At 42.6% G+C, this 25,000-nt stretch overlaps 1 protein-coding gene across 1 annotated transcript in view; it reads right to left on the reverse strand.

Moving 5' to 3' along the window:
- LOC120031839 (ankyrin repeat and sterile alpha motif domain-containing protein 1B-like) overlaps positions 1–25,000 on the reverse strand; it is a 231,310-nt gene that overhangs the window by 12,234 nt on the left and 194,076 nt on the right. Inside the window, exons 16-18 of the mRNA XM_038977659.1 lie at positions 16,000–16,107; positions 14,926–15,126; positions 1,216–1,287 (exon numbers count right to left, since the gene is read on the reverse strand). Coding sequence (XP_038833587.1) covers positions 1,216–1,287; positions 14,926–15,126; positions 16,000–16,107 — 381 coding nt within the window. The remainder of the gene's footprint in view (positions 1–1,215; positions 1,288–14,925; positions 15,127–15,999; positions 16,108–25,000) is intronic.

Below are 25,000 nucleotides of genomic sequence, written 5' to 3' on the forward strand. Positions count from 1 at the left end.
GGAGGCCCAATATAACTATCAGCTTTCAACCCATAAATATTCCTCCTATATTCCTTTCTTCTTTCTATTCCCGCCCAGACTTACTATCACCCGCTCTCGTCTGACAGCGGCATGCTTCTTTTCCCCTTCTCCCATTGTTAAGCTCATTATGCGCTGCCGCAGTGGGGAATGATGTGACTTAAAATCAGTATCACCCTAGTACCATTATTCCACCTGTCAGGGATTTAATATATTCAACAGATCTTGTATGAATTCCTCTCCTCTTCCTTCCTTCTCTCTCACTCCCCCCATCCCCCCCTGCCCCCCCCCCCGCTCCTTCTCCTTCCTTCTCTCTCACTCCCCCCATCCCCCCCCCCCCGTCCCCCCCGTCCCCTCCTGCCCCCCCCCCCCTGCTCTCACTCTCTGTGTTTCCTCAACATCAGCATATTTTTAGTGCAGCGGTTCCCTGTCAAGATCACGGGCTTATGAGGGCCGACAAACGCAGCGCTGCGAGACACAAAGACAGAAGACGGGGGAGCAGAGGGAATTACATATGCATATGACCATGTTGATACTGCGTCCACAAGCATGGAAATATAGAGAGAAAAGTGAGATGGAGAAGGGGTGGGGGGAGTATAACAGGACGCAGGTACATTAGGTACATCGAGAGTGGAGTTCCAAATTTAATGACCCTTGAAGTCTGACAATAAAAACAACAACAGCATCAATCGTTTTGGCAGATCAAGATAAACCGAGAGAGAGAGGGAGGGGGAGAGAGGGAGAGGCTCTCTGCTCTCCTCAGATGTGACCAAACAGATAAAGATGAGGAGGAGAAAGGACGGTACACATATTAATAGTCTGCTTCCTCACTTCCACACTGCAGTAACTCAGTAGAAAGAGAGAGAGAGAGAGAGAGAGAAGGGGGAAGAGAGAGAGAGAAGGGGGAAGAGAGAGAGAGGGGGAAGAGAGAGAGAGAAGGGGGAAGAGAGAGAGAGGGGGAAGAGAGAGAGAGAGAAGGGGGAAGAGAGAGAGAGAATGGGGAAGAGAGAGAGAGAAGGGGGAAGAGAGAGAGAGGGGGAAGAGAGAGCGAGAGGAAGAAGGTGAATGAAAGTGAAAGAGAATAAAAGAGAATAAAAGAGAGGGAGGTGAATCCAGGTTAAAAATGAGACTACAGTGGTGGTTAAAGTGGCCCTAGTTTCTCTCTCTGGGTGGTAGTGATGTGCCGGGCCCTCTTACCCTCATCTTGGAGCAGGCGTCTTGTGTTGACTCTGTTCCTCTCAGCTCCTTCACCAGCATGGAGCCCAGGTACTGTCAGAGACATAAAGGTAAACAGCGTTAACATTCACATTCCATGAAGGATCATTGAATGATTCAATGTAAGATGGAAACTTAAATGATCAAATAACTTAAACTCCCAAAAGTCTAACACTTCAATTTGGGAAAAAAACAACAATATTCTGCTGAGATGATGACATCACTTGCTGTGTGTTGCAGCTAGCCAGCCAGTCGCATAATAACACAGTGCTTTCCTAAGTGATTAAAACAACCTGGAAATCCCCAGAGGAGTGTAAACAGGGCTGGGGCGGGCTGGAAATGTGCAAAGTGGGGAGGTCAATAAGTGAGGACCTGGTTCGTGAGGACACAGACCCAATTTAATAAGGAAGGTGGTTTATGGGGACAGTAGTTACGGGGACATTTGGGCTAAAGGGATGTAATGGGTGTACGATTAACTGCTCAGTGCGTCTACTGTTGATTTGAGCGCTAAAAGCCCCAAAGAGGATTTCTTATAGGATGTTCTGACACCCAAAGTGCAAACATTGATCGTTTTATACCTAGACCCCCTGACCCTAAATCATTTACCCTTCAGGATATGCTTTTGAAAAATGTCCCGGCAAAACGATCCACATAATCTTACCCTTCGTGAAAAGATAACAAATACATTGCATTAGCTTAACGGTAACACAACCACACCCTGATTTCTCTCCTATTTTATGTGCAGTAGAATGAATGAGTCATTTCTTTATGGGAGGTAGGCTGGTGGTTGTAGTGGGGTTGTCTGGGCTGGTTACTGCTCTGTCTGGCTCTGTTGTTAACAATGCTATGTATCAAGGGAGCGTCGTCTGTTCTTGTATAGAGAACACTGTAATAACGTTACAAACCTCCAAGAAGCCCCTGTCTCTGGGAGTGTGTGTGTGTGTGTGTGTGTGTGTGTGTGTGTGTGTGTGTGTGTGTGTGTGTGTGTGTGTGTGTGTGTGTATCAATGTGCAAACATACAGTAGTGTCATCTGATGCTGAAAACGTTACAGAGAACATAGTAATAACATTACAGAGTGAAAGCGCTACAGGGCTTTGGGGAATCAGTATTGACCGATTCTACAGTTAAGATTATGTGTGTTATTCTAGCAATGTAAGGATGACGTAACATCTTAAGAGGACACAATGTGATAACGTTGGAGCAACATCTTAGCAACATTTCCCTTTAAGAGTACAACAACAGTGCATTCATTATGGGAGTGCTTTTTCTTTTTTCTCATGTGTTAAAATCACATTCAACAACCATCACGCTGTAGAAATGGACAATGTAATCATGCTCGACATTAATCCCAAAAGCGCTGAAATAACGTTAGGACATTGTCTGGTGTAATAAAGAAGGTATGTAATATATGCAGTGATGACATTTGGCAGTCTAAGAATGTTAATAAAGAAAAGCATAATGACATTGGAGCTGGTCTATAATAAAGAAAGCATAATGACATTAGAGCTGGTCTATAATAAAGAAAGCATAATGACATCTTAGCTGGTCTATAATAAAGAAAGCATAATGACATTAGAGCTGGTCTATAATAAAGAAAGCATAATGACAGAGCTGGTCTATAATAAAGAAAGCATAATGACATTAGAGCTGGTCTATAATAAAGAAAGCATAATGACATTAGAGCTGGTCTATAATAAAGAAAGCATAATGACATTAGAGCTGGTCTATAATAAAGAAAGCATAATGACATCTTAGCTGGTCTATAATAAAGAAAGCATAATGACATTAGAGCTGGTCTATAATAAAGAAAGCATAATGACATTAGAGCTGGTCTATAATAAAGAAAGCATAATGACAGAGCTGGTCTATAATAAAGAAAGCATAATGACATTAGAGCTGGTCTATAATAAAGAAAGCATAATGACATTAGAGCTGGTCTATAATAAAGAAAGCATAATGACATTAGAGCTGGTCTATAATAAAGAAAGCATAATGACATTAGAGCTGGTCTATAATAAAGAAAGCATAATGACATAGAGCTGGTCTATAATAAGAAAGCATAATGACATTAGAGCTTGGTCTATAATAAAGAAAGCATAATGACATTAGAGCTGGTCTATAATAAAGAAAGCATAATGACATTAGAGCTGGTCTATAATAAAGAAAGCATAATGACATTAGAGCTGGTCTATAATAAAGAAAGCATAATGACATTAGAGCTGGTCTATAATAAAGAAAGCATAATGACATCTTAGCTGTCTATAATAAAGAAAGCATAATGACATTAGAGCTGGTCTATAATAAAGAAAGCATAATGACATTAGAGCTGGTCCTATAATAAAGAAAGCATAATGACATAGCTGGTCTATAATAAAGAAAGCATAATGACAATTAGAGCTGGTCTATAATAAAGAAAGCATAATGACATTAGAGCTTGGTCTATAATAAAGAAAGCATAATGACATTAGAGCTGGTCTATAATAAAGAAAGCATAATGACATTATGAGCTGGTCTAATAAAGATAGCCAGAGCTGGTCTATAATAAAGAAAGCATAATGACATTAGAGCTGGTCTATAATAAAGAAAGCATAATGACATTAGAGCTGGTCTATAATAAAGAAAGCATAATGACATTAGAGCTGGTCTATAATAAAGAAAGCATAATGACATTAGAGCTGGTCTATAATAAAGAAAGCATAATGACATTAGAGCTGGTCTATAATAAAGAAAGCATAATGACAGAGCTGGTCTATAATAAAGAAAGCATAATGACATTAGAGCTGGTCTATAATAAAGAAAGCATAATGACATTAGAGCTGGTCTATAATAAAGAAAGCATAATGACAGAGCTGGTCTATAATAAAGAAAGCATAATGACATTAGAGCTGGTCTATAATAAAGAAAGCATAATGACATTAGAGCTGGTCTATAATAAAGAAAGCATAATGACAGAGCTGGTCTATAATAAAGAAAGCATAATGACAGAGCTGGTCTATAATAAAGAAAGCATAATGACATTAGAGCTGGTCTATAATAAAGAAAGCATAATGACATTTAGAGCTGGTCTATAATAAAGAAAGCATAATGACTAGAGCTGGTCTATAATAAAGAAAGCATATGACATTAGAGCTGGTCTATAATAAAGAAAGCATAATGACAGAGCTGGTCTAATAAAGAAAAGCATAATGACATTAGAGCTGGTCTATAATAAAGAAAGCTATAATGACATCAGAGACTGGTCTATAATAAAGAAGCATAATGACATTTAGAGCTGGTCTATATATAAAGAAAGCATAATAGGACAGAGCTGGTCTATAATAAAGAAAGCATAATTGACATTAGAGAGCTGGTCTATATAAAGAAAGCATAATGACATAGAGCTGGTCTATAATAAAGAAAGCATAATGACATTAGAGCTGGTCTATAATAAAGAAAGCATAATGACATTAGAGCTGGTCTATAATAAGAAAGCATAATGACAAGAGCTTGGTCTATAATAAAGAAAGCATAATGACATTAGAGCTGGTCTATAATAAAGAAAGCATAATGACATTAGAGCTGGTCTTATAATAAAGAAGCATAATGACATTAGAGCTGGTCTATAATAAAGAAAGCATAATGACATTAGAGCTGGTCTATAATAAAGAAAGCATATGACATTAGAGCTGGTCTATAATAAAGAAAGCATAAGACAGAGCTGGTAATATAAGAAAGATAATGCATGAGACTGGTCTATAATAAAGAAAGCATAATGACCATTAGAGCTGGTCTATAATAAGAAAGCATAATGACATTAGAGCTGGTCTATATAAAGAAAGCATAATGACATTAGAGCTGGTCTATAATAAAGAAAGCATATGACAGAGACTGGTCTATAATAAAGAAAGCATAATGACATTAGAGCTGGTCTATAATAAAGAAAGCATAATGACTAGAGCTGGTCTATAATAAAGAAAGCATAATGACATTAGAGCTGGTCTATAATAAAGAAAGCATAATGACATTAGAGCTGGTCTATAATAAAGAAAGCATAATGACATTAGAGCTGGTCTATAATAAAGAAAGCATAATGACATTAGAGCTGGTCTATAATAAAGAAAGCATAATGACAGAGCTGGTCTATAATAAAGAAAGCATAATGACATTAGAGCTGGTCTATAATAAAGAAAGCATAATGACAGAGCTGGTCTATAATAAAGAAAGCATAATGACATTAGAGCTGGTCTATAATAAAGAAAGCATAATGACAAGAGCTGGTCAATTATAAAGAATAAGCATATAAGTGACATTAGAGCTGGTCTATAAATAAGAGAAGCATAATGACATTAGAGCTGGTCTATAATAAAGTAAAAGCATAATGACATTAAGAGCTGGTCTATAATAAAGAAAGCATAATGACATCTAGAGCTGGTCTATAATAAAGAAAGCATAATGACATTGAGCTGGTCTATAATAAAGAATAAAGAAAGCATGATGACATTAGAGCTGGTCTATAATAAAGAAAAAGCATAATATGACATTAGACTGGTCTATAATAAGAAAGCATAAGCGATCAGAGCTGGTCTATAATAAAGAAGACATAATGACATAGAGCTGGTCTATAATAAAGAAAGCATAATGACATTAGAGCTGGTTATAATAAAGAAAGCATAATGACATTAGAGCTGGTCTATAATAAAGAAAGCATAATGACAGAGCTGGTCTATAATAAAGAAAGCATAAGGACATCAGAGCTGGTCTATAATAAAGAAAGCATAATGACATTAGAGTGTCTATGTCTATATAAAGAAAAGCATAATGACATTAGAGCTGGTCTATAATAAAGAAAGCATAATGACAGAGCTGGTCTATAATAAAGAAAGCATAATGACATTAGAGCTGGCTATAATAAAGAAAGCATAATGACATAGAGCTGGTCTATAATAAAGAAAGCATAATGACATTAGAGCTGTCATAAATAAAGAAAGCATAATGACAAGAGCTGGTCTATAATAAAGAAAGCATAATGACATTAGAGTGGTCTATAATAAAGAAAGCATAATGACATTAGAGCTGGTCTATAATAAAGAAAGCATAAGACATTAGAGCTGGTCTTATATATAAGAGAAAGCATAATGACATTAGAGCTGGTCTATAATAAAGAAGCATAATGACATTAGGCTGGTCTATAATAAAGAAAGCATAATGACATTAGAGCTGGTCTAAATAAAGAAAGCATAATGGACAGAGCTGGTCATATATAAAGGATTGATATAAAAAACAAAGTTTTTGGATTATGAAGACAAGTTGTATGACTGTATAGAGAATGTCTCTGGTTGAATGATAGATCACTGTGTAGTAATGAGAATTCAGTGATGATGCAGACGTCAGGCCCCTTAGAGGACAGTCGGTCCTTACGCTGACTAACATCCTCATAGCTCCTCATGCTACATCTCCTTCCTCGTCACTTAGAGCGTCTGCTAATAACAACGATGCTTTACATCCTCAACTCTGTACATAATCAACTCTTCCTCATGTCACAATGCTTACATCCTCAACTCTCCCTCTGTGACAGCATCTTACACTGCATTACATCCTCAACTCTATCCTCTTCTCTGTCACTGCTTAACATCATCAACTCGATCTCTTTCCTCATCGAACTTAATTACATCTCAACTCTATCCTCTTCACTCTGTACATGGCTTACATCCTCAACTCTATCCTCTTCCTCTGTAGCAATGCTTGACATCATCAAACTCATATCCTCTTATTCTCAGTGCTTAATCTCTCACGAGTCTTTTAAATGTCTGTCCTTCCTTTAGTACACCTGTATCCAGTTTCACTTTTTCCCTCCATACATGCCTGCCTCACTCATCACCTCCATTCTCCTATACCCTCCCTTCTTTAAAACACTTTATATGCCATCGCTTATAACTCGATCACTCTATTCATCCCTCGCTTAAGTGTCTCTCCCCTTCTCGTCCCTACCCGTCTATTCTTTCTCTCTCAGATTCTCTCTATCTACTTCGTGGGGCCATGTGGAGCTTCAGTCCTGGGAGAAGTGGTTGCTTGGCAGATTATTCATTTATTTAACTTAGTACTTCTGTGCTTCACCCTTCTCAACCCCCTCCTTTCCCCTCACTCTCAAGCCATCCCTCCTTTCTCTCACGTCTCTCAACCCACACTACCGTCCCCCACTTCCTCACCCAACTACATTTCCTCACTCTCTCAACCATCTCACTTTTCATTATCCCTCCCTCTCTCAACCCACACTACATCGTATCTCCTCACTCTCTCAACACCCACACTTACTTTCCCCTCACTCTCTCAACCATCATTCCTTCATCCCTCCCTCTCTCAACCCACCAAACTCACCTTTATCCCTCACTCTCTCAACCCCACACTACCTTATCCCTCATTTCTCTCAATCCACACTTCTTATCCCTCATTCTCTCAAAACCCACACTTCCTTATCCTCTAAATCTCTCAACCCACCACTACCTTTTACCTCATATCTCTATCAACAAACTACCTCATCGCTACTCACATCTAAAACTGTTTCTCTCTGCTCTTTTCTCTCTAATACCTTAGCCCCCTCTGCCCACACATCTCCACAACAGCACCTCTGAGCCAATCGCTATGCACAACTGTGCAAGAGTCAATCACAATTCAACACGGCTGGCCCCGAGAGCCAATGGGAGCCTCCAGACTCCAATGGGAGCCAATCATTCTTCCGGTGATTCATCAGCTGAAATGGGTAGTAATCAGTGTTACATGGTTGCTGGGGCTAAGCCAATCAAATGTACATGTGCAGTATCCTTGGTAACATGGTTGGTTTTATGTAACGGGAGGCTAAAATTACTGCAGCAGCGTGAATAGCCTGGTGCAGTATTGACGAAGGGTAAAACATGGTTTATCCCTGAATACCTCCAGTGTGTCGGTTAGGTAACACAAGTGCAGGGTACTTTAAGTCAGAGGGCATAACATATGTCAGAGTAGATAGTGGGGGTGTGGAGAGCTGTCAAAGAGTATTATGGAGTGTCAGTGTGTGTGTGTGTGGGGGGGGGGGGGTCCCTGAAAGTGTGTGTCTTGGACCCCTTGGCAGACAGGGCATCTCTCCCACATTACTGTAGAACAGTACTATTCAAACCCTTTCAGCAGAGACCTCATTCTTTCCACCAGAATTTCTGGTGAATTTTCTTCCCAATAATTTCTCGAAACCCCACCCTAACCCAAATACGACACAAATAACCTTTATTATAGTTTCTTCTCTTATCAAAATACATTTACTCAATACAATTGTATTTGTTTGTATTATCCTTCTGAAAAACGTATATTGTCCCATACAATAATCTGTACTCTAAATGTTTTGTTTTTATTGACCCCACTGATGTTTCCATAGCGGGGTCGCGACCCCGACTTTGAATACCACTGCTGTAGAATATGATACGATGCTAATGTAGCGTTTTGCATGCATACACATTCACAAGCATATTATACATGCATGAAAAGCATACTAACACACACACACACACACACACACACACACACACACACACACACACAACACACACACACACACACACACAACACACACACCACACACACACACACACACACACACACACACCACACACACACAACAACACACAGTATAGCGTAGGGACGGGACTACCACGTACAGCTTCATAGTCACACGACTGGAAGATGAGTTTCTAGGGTGGTGTTGCCAGTACTGCACGGAGTGGACGAGGTGGCCTCGTGGGAGGACGCAACGTGATTGGCTCGCACCCTTGCCTTGCTGTAATGACAGCCAATGGCAAGACAGACACAGGCCACGGATGAGGAATCACAGACGATTTACAAGGAAAAGGATTGGGCACAAACTTAAGTCAAGCATATTCTGAGCTGACATATCTAGTCTGTCAGATATGTGCTGCTGTTTGCTCCTAACCACAATGCACTTCTATGATGTAACAGGTTCTATCCAGACTGACTGAACATGAAAAGCTTAACAACAACGCTTCAGCAACATTTCAAAAACATTTTGAGTCCCTCACTGTGTTTCTATGGACCCTCCTCTCCTAATGCTAAGTGCGTTTTAACAGTCTTAGAGGGGTCATATTTAAATGGATTTTGATACTGTTTAATTCCCCTAGCTAGTGCTATAATGCTCACACCTCCCCTAGCACTGTGTGGAAAATCCCCTGTCCTTCTTTCTTTCATCCTTTTCAACAGAAACAGGAAATGGATATATATTTAGCTACAGTACTTTTCCCTTAGCCAATATGTTCTAAATAAAATGTAAATGATCATGAGTAAATGGACTTGTAATATCAACAAATATAATGTACATTTATATCACGTACATTGACAGTTGACTGTTTGACTGTTCGTCACGTACATTGACAACAGTATTTGATGCACACTAGCATCACAGACAACTTACAGTATCATTTCTTGCAGAAGGTCTTTCTCCAACATCATGAGACTGATAAATAAATAGAAATAAGATCCAGGATCAGGAAACAAGAAGTTGGTTGATAACATAGAGTTGGATAGAGGGTGCACTTGCCACAAAGCCTTTTTTACTATGGTCAGCGCCATTGAGGACTTTCATCAATGGAGATAGCCCTCAATGGCACTGCCCATGCTGTCATAGAAACCATTATGGCAAATATGCAAAGACGTGGCCTCTATCCAACTCTACGGTTTATAATAATCAAGCAGACGATAATCACACAGGCAATGTTTACAACAAGGCTGGAGTGTGAGGAAATCCTCCCGTCACAGTTTCATAATCAAAGTCCCATGACAGGTGCTGATACACTACTATACGGGAGTGCTTGTTTGTTTGTGTCACATCCATCTGCGTCTTAATGAGATACTCTGGAGGTGAGGTAATCAGGGATAATGACATCGGGGTAAATAGCTGCAGGGTGAGCCCTAGAGGATCAGAACAGGTAATCTACTCCAGGACACTGGGCTAATCTAACTGATCTAAATGACAGAGGTAGATAGAGAGGGGGGGGGGGGGGGGTGGGGGCAGAGAGAGAGAGGAGGGGGGGAGAGGGAGAGAAAGAGAGATGGGGAGAGACAAAGATAGACACAATTGGCAAAACACAATTCTATAAAGATCAGAAAGAGCACAGAGAAAGAGAGAGAGCCTCATTATCCCTGTAATGGGGCCCAGGGCATGATCTCTGACTGCCTCAGTAGCAATGGGGGGAGTAGGGCATGATCTCTGACTGCCTCAGTAGCAATGGGGAGGGAGCAGAGCATGATCTCTGACTGCCTCAGTAGCAATGGGGAGGGAGCAGAGCATGATCTCTGACTGCCTCAGTAGCAATGGGGAGGGAGCAGAGCATGATCTCTGACTGCCTCAGTAGCAATGGGGAGGGAGCAGAGCATGATCTCTGACTGCCTCAGTAGCAATGGGGAGAGAGCAGAGCATGATCTCTGACTGCCTCAGTAGCAATGGGGAGGGAGCAGAGCATGATCTCTGACTGCCTCAGTGGCAATGGGCGGAGAGGCAATGTGGAGGGAAAAGGGGGAGAAAGGGAGAGATGAGGAAGGAAAGAGTGGAAAGTAAAACAGAAAGAGAGAGTATGTGAGAGTGAGAGGATTAGCGAAGTCTCCATAATGATTCCCTCTACACGACCTTGCTGACTCACTGCACTCACCTGAGTGCTGCTCTAAAGAGGCAAATGTTGTGAGTCGTGACACAAACGCACTTCAAAGAGTCAGTCGTGTAGAAACATAAGTGTGTGTCTGGTGCGACAAGCTCTGTGAATCACACACACTCTCACACACACTCCAGATGGACCCTAATCGGGGTAGATCAAAGGAACGCTTAAGAGAAGCTGCTCTCCCAGATGCCTCTGACTCCCCGACCGTGCTTTCATAGGTTGGTGGAGAGGTTCAATAGGAGGATCATGGACTTTGGTAGAGAGGTTACCATACTGTACCATGCATGCTAATATTCAGTACATTCGGAAAGTATTCAGACCCCTTGACTTTCCACATTTTGTTAAGTTACAGCCTTATTCAAAAATTATTATTATATGTTTTTTAATTAATCTACACACAATACCCCATAATGACAAAGCAAAAACAGGTTTTTAGAAATGTTTGCACATGTATTAAAAACAAAAACTGAAATATCACATTTACATAAATATTCAGACCCCTTACTCAGTACTTTGTTGAAGCAACTTTGGCAGCGATTACAGCCTCGAGTCTTCTTGGGTATGACACTACAAGCTTGGCACACCTGTATTTGGGGAGTTTCTCTCATTCTTCTCTGCAGATCCTCTCAAGCTCTGTCATGTTGGATGGGGAGCGACGCTACACAGCTATTTTCAGGTCTCTCCAGAGATGTTCGATCGGGTTCAAGTCCGGGCTCTGGCTATGCCAATCAAGGACATTCAGAGACTTGTCCCAAAGCCACTCCTGCGTTGTCTTGGCTGTGTGCTTAGGGTCGTTGCCCTGTCAGAAGGTGAACCTTCACCCCAGTCTGAGGACCTGAGCGCTCTAGTGCAGGTTTTCATCAAGGATCTCTCTGTACTTTGCTCCGTTCATCTTTGGCTCGATCCTGACTAGCCTCCCAGTCCCTGCCGCTGAAAAACATCCACACAGCATGATGCTGCCATCACCATGCTCCACCGTAGGGATGGTGCCAGGTTTCCTCCAGACGTGACACTTGGCATTCAGGCCAAAGAGTTCAATCTTGGTTTCAGACCAGAGAAGCTTGTTTCTCATGGTCTGAGAGTCTTTAGGTGCCTTTTGGCAAACTCCAAGTGGGCTGTCATGTGCCTTTTACTGAGGAGTGGCTTCCATCTGGCCACTTTATCATAAAGACCTAATTGGTAGAGTGCTACAGAGATGGTTGTCCTTCTGGAAGGTTCTCCCATCTTCACAGAGGAACTCTGGAGCTCAGTCAGAGTGACCATCGTGTTCTTGGTCACCTCCCTGACTAAGGCCCTTCTCTCCTGATTGCTCAGTTTGGCCGGGCAGCCAGCTCTAGGAAGAGTCTTGGTGGTTCCAAACTTTTTTCCATTTAAGAATGATGGAGGCCACTGTGTTGTTGTGGATCTTCAATGCTTCAGAATTTTTTTACTACCCTTCCCCAGATCTGTGCCTCGACACAATCCTGTTTCGGAGCTCTACAGTCAATTCCTTCGACCTCATGGCTTGGTCTTAGTTCTGACATGCACTGTGGGACCTTATATAGACAGATGTGTGCCTTTCCAAATCATGTCCAATCAACTTAATTTACCACAGGTGGACTCCAATCAAGTTGTAGAAACATTTCAAGGATGATCAATGGAAACAGGATGCACCGGGGCTCAACTTCGAGTCTCATAGCAAAGGGTCTGAATACTTATGTAAATAAGGTATTTCTGTTTTTTATTTTTTATAAATGATCAAACATTTCTAAAAACCTGTTTTCGCTTTGTCATTATGGGGTATTGTGTGTAAAGTGTTGAGGAAAATTTGTTATTTAATACATTTTAGAATGAGGCTGTAACATAACAAAATGTGGGAAAAGCGAAGGGGTCTGAATACTTTCAGAATGCACTGTATATAAGTTAAATAGCATGCTAATACAGGTTGATAGAGCAGTTATGGTACCGTATAGGGCAGGATTCCCCAAAAGGCAGTCCGAGAGCCAAATATACAGTCGTGGGCAAAAGTTTTGAGAATGACAAATATAAATTTTCACAAAGTCTGGTGCCTCAGTTTGTATGATGGCAATTTGCATATACTCCAGAATGTTATGAAGAGTGATCAGATGAATTGCAATTAATTGCAAAGTTCCTCTTTGCCATGCAAATGAACTGAATCCCCAAAAAACATTTCCACTGCATTTCAGCCCTGCCACAAAAGGACCAGCTGACATCATGTCAGTGATTCTCCCGTTAACACAGGTGTGAGTGTTGACGAGGACAAGGCTGGAGATAACTTTGTCATGCTGATTGAGTTCGAATAACAGACTGGAAGCTTCAAAAGGAGGGTGGTGCTTGGAATCATTGTTCTTCCTCTGTCAACCATGGTTACCTGCAAGGAAACGCGTGCCGTCATCATTGCTTTTCACAAAAAGGGCTTCACAGGCAAGGATATTGCTGCCAGTAAGACTGCACCTAAATCAACCATTTATCAGATCATTAAGAACTTCAAGGAGAGCAGTTCAATTGTTTGAAGAAGACTTCAGGGCGCCCAAGAAAGTCCAGCAAGCGCCAGGACCGTCTCCGGAAGTTGATTCAGCTGCGGGATCGGGGCACCACCAGTACAGAGCTTGCTCAGGAATGGCAGCAGGCAGGTGTGAGTGCATCTGCACGCACAGTGAGGCGAAGACGTTTGGAGGATGGCCTGGTGTCAAGAAGGGCAGCAAAGAAGCCACTTCTCTCCAGGAAAAACATCAGGGACAGACTGATATTCTGCAAAAGGTACAGGGATTGGACTGCTGAGGACTGGGTCATTTTCTATGATGAATCCCCTTTCCGATTGTTTGGGGCATCCGGAAAAAAGCTTGTCCGGAGAAGACAAGGTGAGCGCTACCATCAGTCCTGTGTCATGCCAACAGTAAAGCATCCTGAGACCATTCATGTGTGGGGTTGCTTCTCAGCCAAGGGAGTGGGCTCACAATTTTGCCTAAGAACACAGCCATGAATAAAGAATGGTACCAACACATCCTCCGAGAGCAACTTCTCCCAACCATCCAGGAACAGTTTGGTGACGAACAATGCCTTTTCCAGCATGATGGAGCACCTTGCCATACGGCAAAAGTGATAACTAAGTGGCTCGGGGAACAAAACATTGATACTTTGGGTCCATGGCTAGGAAACTCCCCAGACCTTAATCCCATTGAGAACTTGTGGTCAATCCTCAAGAGGCAGGAGGACAAACAAAACCCCACAAATTCTGACACACTCCAAGCATTGATTATACAAGAATGGGCTGCCATCAGTCAGGATGTGGCCCAGAAGTTAATTGACAGCATGCCAGGGCGGGATTGCAGAGGTCTTGAAAAAGAAGGGTCAACACTGCAAATATTGACTCTTTGCATCAACTTCATGTAATTGTCAATAAAAGCCTTTGACACTTATGAAATGCTTGTAATTATACTTCAGTATTTCATAGTAACATCTAACAAAAATATCTAAAGACACTGAGGCAGCAGACTTTGTGAAAATGTATATTTGTGTCATTCTCAAACCTTTTGGCCACGACTGTATATATATGTATTTTTTTTTTTAAATAATTGTTGTTGGACATAGCTCAAAGTGATTTTCATTTGTTCCCAAGTACAGTAGTTTCCACGTATAAATACATTCATATGTGATCTTATCCCAAAGTAATCAAGGTTTGAAATGATTCTATTTTTATCTAATACATTATCTGTTTGGGATTCTTGCGGTCAATTTGCAGTGTACAAATGATTTCTAACAGCGTTCTGCCCACCGCCCATCCGAGAGGATGAATGATATGTCATATTATATTAATCATCACGCTTTCGTAGTGTGGTAGAGAGGTCAAATAGGGACACACAGGAAAATAATTGTGAGAGGCTGCTGTCTATTCCTCTCTCTTTCTTCCCTTCCCTTCCCTTCCCTTCCCTTCCCTTCCCTCCCTCCCTCCCTCCCTCCCTCCCTCCCTCCCTCCTCTCCTTCCCTCCCTTCTCTCCTTCCCTCCCTTCCTCCCCCTCTCACCATGCTGACTTGGGCCATCTGCCGCTCCAGTTTGGAGCGAGGCATCTCCTCTAAGTAGTTGTCGTTGGAGCGCTGGCGGCGCCGTGCGTCCGCCTGCATGATGAGGTGCTGCACGTCCAACGAGCCCCCCGGGATGCCCGCCGTGGTGTACGCAGCCTGGCCCGGAAGGATCTGGGGAGGGGTGTTGCAGCCACCGGGCTCCTGGGAGGATGGATGGACAGAGGGGAGGGGTTATTAAATGGTGGTGAAGTGTGCCATGTGATGCTTTTGAGGCTCCATGATAGGCTGTATCTAGAAAAGGAGAGGTCAAATGTCAAGACTGCCACTACTGGCTATTCCCAATGTGGACATGCCTCAAGGGGGGGCGCAAATTAGGGCAAGACAATAATGGTATAATGATTCCACTACATAGTGACTGCCTTGCTTACCTCTTATATCATTATTTTCACTAGCATACCTCTTAAAATGAAGCTGCTGAGTGTTGAGCATGCATTCTAAATGGTTTCTAGTGGTATGCTTTTGGAACGTGGCAATATGCTATGCTGAATAAACCTTCAGCCTCCTCTCTGTTTGCTAGCCTGGCTCTGGACGTGGACATCAGACTAGATTTGCAGTAGAGACACAGCCCAGCCCCTCTGTCTGGACCGATTTGTTAAATGGAATGAAAGCAGGCGTCTGGGCCTTGAGAGGCTGCAGAGGAGCAGCCACATCCTGGCTGCCGGATCAAATTGAGTCCCAGAAGGTGAAGCATTTCCCGGGCCTTTGTAAGTTGAACATTAGACCCATACGCACTGGGGAATGGAATCCAGCATCTTGTAATTAGTATCCAGGACCGGCAGGGAGAGGGGAAACTGCGGTGCTATTGTGGTCCTGGCGGCATCTATTTTGTGTCTGCCGGGAGACTTGTGAAGGCTAACAACAGCAGTGGAGATATTTCCCCTAAGCTCACTGAATCTCTGTCTGCAGTCTCTAGGACTACTACCATCTGGGAGGGAAGAGAGAGAAGAGACACACACACACACAAACACATGCACGTACGTACACATGCACTGCACACACACTGCACACACTGACCCGTAGGGAGATGGCCCGTGGGGGTTTCTGTGGAGGGTCTTGGTGAAGCCTGTCTCCCAGCGAGGCCAGAATTCTCTTCCTGTGTCCTATCAGACTGACCTTCAACACCTGGGGAGGAAGAGAGACACAGGTCAACAACCTATCAACACAACTGTTAGAACACAATTATCAACATGTATTTAACATGGAATCAACGTGAACTAAGCATGTAATAAGCCCCCACTGAAGTAAAACCCAGTTATGAGAGTGTTGGATTCAAATCCTACCTCTACTGGTAGTGAGGCACTCTGGAATAATACAAAGACCACGGTAATAAACTGACAACATCACATTTATAACAATGGTGATGGTGCCATCAGATGTGACTGCCTGAGGTAAAAACAGATGTTGTAATCAGAGGAGGCTGGTGGGAGGAGCTATAGGAGGACAGGCTCATCATAATGGCTGGAATGGAATAAATGGAATGGGGTCAAACATGTGGTTTCTATACATTTGATGTGTTTGATACTGTTCCATTGATTCCATTCCAGCCATTACAATGAGCCCGTCCTCCTATAGCTCCTCCCACCAGCCTCCTCTGGTTGTAATAAGCAAAAAACATATGAGTGTTTCTATTAAACATTAATATATAAAAATAACCGGTCTTTCAAAGAAGGCACAATGAGTCATAATGGTAAAAACACAGAGCAGACCATATGTAACATCATTACTAGAATTATTATCACATAAAGGCACCAGCCTGGTTCACCGTTACAAGGTAATTAGGTTTGCAGTGAAACACACACACACACTTTTTAGTTTGGTTTGTCCTCCCTGGCACATTCTGCATGGGGTTTAAAGGGCTGCCAAAAGACTGGTTCCAACACCCTAGATTTGTGTGTGTGTGTGTGGCTCATACGATGTCTTGGCAGTAAGCTCTTCTCCCAAAAGGCAGTGGATGTAAGTGTGCGTGTGTGAGATGTGCATCAATGAAGGATGTGTGTGTGGATAAGAGGACAGAGGAGGGAGGATGTAGGTGTGTTCCAGCTAGAGAGTTGGTAATTATAGTGAGTCTGAGGCCTAGCCGTGAGCCTAATGACTCTCCCTACGCTACCTCCATTACCACACACACAGACACAGACACACAGACACACACACACACACACACACACACACACACACACACACACACACACACACACACACACACACACACACACACACACACACACACACACACACACACACACACATTATTGATTCCTTCCTCTCCGGCCCTCACTCACCAATTACTGGCCCGCATCTGTTACCACACACACTTAAGAGCAACCAAAAGAGAAATCTAAATCCAGAAACAAGTAGAACATGTATTTTCCTATACAGGAAACCCAGATTGCGGCTTTGATTTAATAGATACTATATCGTAAAATGATGGCCACCGGGTCACATGAAAATCACCATATTTAAATGTTAACGCCACACTATAAAATAATCAATGGGCTTCTTGAAATAGAGGAGTGTTTGGCTAAACAAACAGGCTCTAAACATTCAGGCAATTCAAAAATTATGTGAACGGTTTGATCATCGTCTAACACTGTTCTCTCTTCCAGAAAAAAATGATTCTAATCGCCAAAATGACCATGATCAAAGACGGGCGTTAATATGTCATTCTGGGTGTTGATGGTTGGAGGTTTCATTGGATTTCATTCATTTTGTGAGGCTATCGCTCTCTCTCTCTCTGTCTGTTACACAAACACACGTAAGCAGATCCAATTATTAGCCAGATCCATTCTCCCTCTTTCTCCTCACCTCACACACATCTTGTTCTTTGTTTGACCAAAACCTATGCTATTTAGATCCTGGGGGAGTACATTACAATGTTAACTCTGAATGGACGAGGACTGAAATATAACCTGGCCAGTTACTGTTAGCTCTCTCTCTACCCCCGTCTACAGTATGTGTGTTCTCTCTACAGTATGTGTGTGTTCTCTCTACAGTATGTGTGTGTTCTCTCTACAGTATGTACAGTATGTGTGTGTTCTCTCTACAGTATGTGTGTGTTCTCTCTACAGTATGTGTGTGTTCTCTCTACAGTATGTGTGTGTTCTCTCTACAGTACGTGTGTGTTCTCTCTACAGTACGTGTGTGTTCTCTCTACAGTACGTGTGTGTTCTCTCTACAGTATGTGTGTGTTCTCTCTACAGTACGTATGTGTTCTCTCTACAGTATGTGTGTGTTCTCTCTACAGTATGTGTGTGTTCTCTCTACAGTATGTGTGTGTTCTCTCTACAGTATGTGTGTGTTCTCTCTACAGTATGTGTGTGTTCTCTCTACAGTACGTGTGTGTTCTCTCTACAGTACGTGTGTGTTCTCTCTACAGTATGTGTGTGTTCTCTCTACAGTACGTGTGTGTTCTCTCTACAGTACGTGTGTATTCTCTCTACAGTACGTGTGTGTTCTCTCTACAGTATGTGTGTTCTCTCTACAGTATGTGTGTTCTCTCTACAGTATGTGTGTGTTCTCTCTACAGTACGTGTGTTCTCTCTACAGTACGTGTGTTCTCTCTACAGTACGTGTGTTCTCTCTACAGTATGTGTGTGTTCTCTCTACAGTATGTGTGTGTTCTCTCTACAGTATGTGTGTGTTCTCTCTACAGTACGTGTGTGTTCTCTCTACAGTACGTGTGTGTTCTCTCTACAGTACGTGTGTGTTCTCTCTACAGTACGTGTGTGTTCTCTCTACAGTATGTGTGTGTTCTCTCTACAGTACGTATGTGTTCTCTCTACAGTATGTGTGTGTTCTCTCTACAGTATGTGTGTGTTCTCTCTACAGTACGTATGTGTTCTCTCTACAGTACGTATGTGTTCTCTCTACAGTATGTGTGTGTTCTCTCTACAGTATGTGTGTTCTCTCTACAGTATGTGTGTTCTCTCTACAGTATGTGTTCTCTCTACAGTATGTGTGTGTTCTCTCTACAGTATGTGTGTGTTCTCTCTACAGTATGTACAGTATGTGTTCTCTCTACAGTATGTGTTCTCTCTACAGTGTGTACAGTACGTGTTCTCTCTACAGTATGTGTTCTCTACAGTATGTGTTCTCTCTACAGTATGTGTTCTCTCTACAGTATGTGTGTGTTCTCTCTTCAGTATGTGTGTGTTCTCTCTACAGTATGTGTGTTCTCTCTACAGTACGTGTGTGTTCTCTCTACATTATGTGTGTTCTCTCTACAGTATGTGTGTGTTCTCTCTACAGTATGTATGTGTTCTCTCTACAGTATGTGTGTGTTCTCTCTACAGTATGTGTTCTCTACAGTATGTGTGTGTTCTCTCTACAGTATGTGTTCTCTACAGTATGTGTGTGTTCTCTCTACAGTATGTACAGTATGTGTTCTCTCTACAGTATGTGTTCTCTACAGTATGTGTTCTCTCTACAGTATGTGTTCTCTCTACAGTATGTGTGTGTTCTCTCTTCAGTATGTGTGTGTTCTCTCTACAGTATGTGTGTTCTCTCTACAGTACGTGTGTGTTCTCTCTACATTATGTGTGTTCTCTCTACAGTATGTGTGTGTTCTCTCTACAGTATGTATGTGTTCTCTCTACAGTATGTGTGTGTTCTCTCTACAGTATGTACAGTATGTGTTCTCTCTACAGTACGTGTTCTCTACAGTACGTGTTCTCTCTACAGTATGTGTTCTCTACAGTACGTGTTCTCTCTACAGTATGTGTTCTCTACAGTACGTGTTCTCTCTACAGTATGTGTTCTCTACAGTACGTGTTCTCTCTACAGTATGTGTTCTCTACAGTACGTGTTCTCTCTACAGTATGTGTTCTCTACAGTACGTGTTCTCTCTACAGTATGTGTGTGTTCTCTCTACAGTATGTACAGTATGTGTTCTCTCTACAGTATGTGTGTGTTCTCTCTACAGTATGTACAGTACGTGTTCTCTCTACAGTATGTGTTCTCTACAGTACGTGTTCTCTCTACAGTACGTGTTCTCTACAGTACGTGTTCTCTCTACAGTATGTGTTCTCTACAGTACGTGTTCTCTCTACAGTATGTGTTCTCTACAGTACGTGTTCTCTCTACAGTATGTGTTCTCTACAGTACGTGTTCTCTCTACAGTATGTGTTCTCTACAGTACGTGTTCTCTCTACAGTATGTGTTCTCTACAGTACGTGTTCTCTCTACAGTATGTACAGTATGTGTTCTCTCTACAGTATGTGTTCTCTACAGTGTGTTCTCTCTACAGTATGTGTTCTCTCTACAGTATGTACAGTATGTGTTCTCTCTACAGTATGTGTTCTCTACAGTGTGTTCTCTCTACAGTATGTGTTCTCTACAGTACGTGTTCTCTCTACAGTATGTACAGTATGTGTTCTCTCTACAGTATGTGTTCTCTACAGTGTGTTCTCTCTACAGTATGTGTTCTCTACAGTGTGTTCTCTCTACAGTATGTGTGTGTTCTCTCTACAGTATGTACAGTATGTGTTCTCTCTACAGTATGTATTCTCTCTACAGTATGTACAGTATGTGTTCTCTCTACAGTATGTGTTCTCTCTACAGTATGTGTTCTCTCTACAGTGTGTACAGTATGTGTTCTCTCTACAGTACAGTACGTGTCCCTGACTGCACCATGCCCCCATTTGCATTTAAATGAAATGCATTGTCTGCGACTGAGTGACTGCTACAGTGGCTCTAGCCTACCCTACACGCTCAATATACTCCTTCTTTCACTCTGCCTCTATTGCTTCCATCCCCAACTCCATATTCAATAAGCTCTGCTGATATGATAAGCCAGTAGGTCACATTGTGTATTTCTACTGTGTCTTGGCATTGGCAAAGGGGAATATTTATTTTACACATAATCATCATAATACACAGCAAAATATCAGTCTCTCTTCTCTCTCCCACTCAATATCATTCTATCGCTCTTCCCTCCTCCTCCCCACCTCTCTCTCTCTCTCTCTCTCTCATCCCTTCTTCTGTCTATATCTGTTTCTGATGGCAAAGTGACAACCCATCTCTATCTCTCTTTTGCTCGCTCTATTCCTCTCTCGCTCCCTCTTTTATTCTCTCTTTCTCTCTCTCTCTGTGTCTCTTTCATTCTCTCTTTCTGTCTCTCTCTCTCTGTGTCTCTTCAGATTGCAGTGTTTTTGCTGGGACATTGCCGGAGGGATCAAGCTGGTTAACTTGCCTTTCGGTGTTGACAGTCTTCCTTTAAATGAAACGGTTTGGGACGTAGCCTCTAGTCTTTGTCTAGAGTCTGTGTGTGTGTGTGTGTGTGTGTGTGTGTGTGTGTGTGTGTGTGTGTGTGTGTGTGTGTGTGTGTGTGTGTGTGTGTGTGTGTGTGCCTGCGTTCATGTGTATCTCTGTCTGTCTGTCTGTCCACACTGTGAGAGTGTGTGGTCTACTCACTCTGAAGAGAGTTAGTGCCAACGTGTGTGTGTGTTTTCGCTGATCGATGGAGTAATCCCGTTAACGTTCCCGTCAGTCCAGGGGAACAGCTCTGATTACAGGCTTAACCGGGACAGATACGGTAACGACCCTAATCCTCTAAACTCCACTGCAATGCCAGAGGAGACCACACACACCCCATCAGCGAACTGTGATTACAGAGACGGTCAGGAAAAAGGGTTCAGTGTCCCTACCTCCCAGTCCTATGAAGGGGAATGAAACGAGTGGTTATACAATAACTATATTCAGACACTGTTGAAGGACTTTATAATAAAAGAAACATGTTTCAGAACGGAAGCCTTGACTATGCCACACCAGTAAGACTTACATGCCAAAACATGTTGCTTTACGGCAATAATGACTCAAACAGATACGTACTGTGAACTGGTGGACAAACAAGGATACGGTTGGCTGCAACTGACCACTGGGTAATCACTGGACCTCAACAAGGACTTTTCCCTCATTTAGGATCCTGTCACAAAGGGATGCCTTCTCTGACCAATGGGAGAGCTAGGTTGACAGGCCGGCTCATTTGAGCAGATAACAGGAGGGCAGGAGGGAGGGAGAAACTTTAGCCGAATCACTGTCTGTGCTCACAATACCGTTCTAGTTTTAATGATGAGAGAACAAGACCAACTCTCGTCCTCGTTTATCCATCTCTTGCTGTCCCTCTATATATTTTTCTCCTTCCTCCCTACCTCGTCCCCTCTCCCTCCTACTGTCCCCTCTCTTTCTACCTCTCTTTCCATCTCTTTCCCCTTCCTCCTACTGTCCCCACTCTTTCTACCTACCTCTCTTTCCATCCCTCCCCCTTCTCTCTTATTCTACCCCTCCCTCCTATCTATCAAACTGATAGACTAATTGCCTGGTGAGAGAGCGTGGACCCCTGGTGTGATTGCTCTGATGGACCTAGCAACCAAAAGCGTTCACTTTGCGGTTGAAAATGAGGCTAAAGGGCCTAAAAGCTCTTATTCCACTCCATCGACCGCTAACACATTCAGACATCGTGACCGTGTCTCTATTGGTTTGTGTCCGTGTGTGTACGCGTTTTTGTGTGAGTGTATGTGCGTCCTCCAGCCTGTCAATATAACCCAATCAGAACTCCCCAGACAGCTCTACAAGTCACGACCCCAAGCCATCGACAAGACCTTTTGATCCTTTCCAGGTCAATTCGTTCATGGACTCTGGATTGGTTGAGCTCAAGGACATTGCCTTGGCTCCATTGGATCAAAGCATGTCTGGTGAACTCCAGTCACTGTCACTAAGGATCTAAGACAGACTGAATCCTAAATGGCACCCTATTCCCTATGTAGTGCAATACTTTTGACCAGAGCCCTATGGGCCTCTAAATGGTCTGGTGTTAGTAGTAAGATGAAAAGGAAGGGATTGTGACTGCATTGGCCTAGCCTGGTCAAACCGGACTAAACATTACGCCCCCTGTTGTTTCATAACATTCAGTCTCGTTTAACCAGGCTAGCATTGCCCATGACGGCCTAGTTAAGTTTGCATGAGCAGGCAGGCATTGACTTTTGGCACAGAGAAAGGCCTTAAAACAAAATACAAATCCCATTGAGACAATGTATTTATGTGTGTACATGGACAGGTGTGGGCATGTTGTGGTGTGTATCGGGCGGTTGTGTTGTTGTTGTGTTGTTTCTGTTGGTTTGTGTTGATAAATAAAAACGTATCAAGGAAGAGACAATGTCCCCATCGGCCACAGAGACCCTAGCCCTCACTTAAAGCTACAGTCTGTGACCCGGCCTCAGCTGTGTACCAAAACAAGTACCGGGACCCCGGTTCTGTTGTTTTTTTAAATCGCAGACTGTATCTTTAAACAATGCAGCGTAGTGTGAGCAGGGCAACGTTTCTGTTACTGTACCTTCAACAAGTCATGTCTACTGTATAATAATGTGCAGATCTGGTGTGTGTTAGTCCACCTTTACCTTCCTCTCCCTGTCAATACAGGTTTTCCTAAAGGCCCTTCTGTTGTCTATCCTGATTGGAATTGATTTGCCTGGAATATCTATTGCTACAAGACTGCAGGCTCTAGTCCACACACACACACACACACACACACACACACACACACACACACACACACACACACACACACACACACACACACACACACACACACACACACACACACACACACACACACACACACAAATACACAAATACAGACAGACACAGTCCCAATGGTCATCACGATCACCATGGAGACCAAGCCTCTGCCCCCACTCTCTCTTCCTGATCCATTTTTAACCAGCGCCTCTCCTCCTCATCGCCGGGGACAACTGGAGGGAAACCAGAGACCACCGGTTGCCTGGCAACCACTGTACAGTAAAGGCAAAGCCACTGCTGTGGCTGAGATGGGTTGGGCTTTGTGTCCTCAAACTGATCATCCATCTATACAGTGTATGTGTTTTTCAGGATGTACGTTTACAATGATTCAGCGTCTCTTTGTTGTAGAACAATAATGACCAGATCTAAAAATCAACAATATATGGATTCAATGCAGAGACAATCCACAGGAAATAGTCTATTCCAGGGGACCAATGGGGAAGCTTGTTTTGTTCACCGGCAGCCTGAAGAGCCAATAGGAGTTTTATTAAACCACCTTCGCCATGGATACATCTCCATTAATAGATAGTGTTAAATGGGACTGGGAGTATTGGCTCAGTGTGTGTGTGTGTATGTGTGTGTGTGTGTGTGTTCCGTTTGTGTCTGAGAGACAGAAATAGTGCCAAATGGAGGAAAAACACGACAAATGCTGGAGGACACACACACACACAAGTGAGCTCATGAATACATGGGCAGGCTGAGTAGATGCAATAACCAATCAGACGCTGGTCTGAAAGGAGGAGAGAAAACAGACTGATATTTTTCCGGGTTATCGTTTATATTGGGTACTTATAAGTACTTCAAAGCCTCTGATGAAACCAAGAGGATTTCACACCGCCAAGAAGACTCTCTGTCTGCATCCCAAATGGCACCCTATTCCCTTTGTAGTACACTTCTTTTGCTCAATATAGGGGATAGGTTGCCATTTGGGACGGAGACTCTCTATAGGTCTCAGTGAACCAATCACTACACAGTTGTAATGCTGTCACTATTTCTCTATAGGTCTCAGTGAACCAATCACTACACAGTTGTAATGCTGTCACTATTTCTCTATAGGTCTCAGTGAACCAATCACTACACAGTTGTAATGCTGTCACTATTTCTCCATAGGTCTCAGTGAACCAATCACTACACAGTTGTAATGCTGTCACTATTTCTCTATAGGTCTCAGTGAACCAATCACTACACAGTTGTAATGCTGTTACTATTTCTCCATAGGTCTCAGTGAACCAATCACTACACAGTTGTAATGCTGTTACTATTTGTCTATAGGTCTCAGTGAACCAATCACTACACAGTTGTAATGCTGTCATTATTTCTCTATAGGTCTCAGTGAACCAATCACTACACAGTTGTAATGCTGTTATTATTTCTCTATAGGTCTCAGTGAACCAATCACTACACAGTTGTAATGCTGTCACTATTTCTCTATAGGTCTCAGTGA

The sequence above is a fragment of the Salvelinus namaycush genome, chromosome 38 (genome assembly GCF_016432855.1).
Source record: "Salvelinus namaycush isolate Seneca chromosome 38, SaNama_1.0, whole genome shotgun sequence".
NCBI lineage: Eukaryota > Metazoa > Chordata > Actinopteri > Salmoniformes > Salmonidae > Salvelinus > Salvelinus namaycush.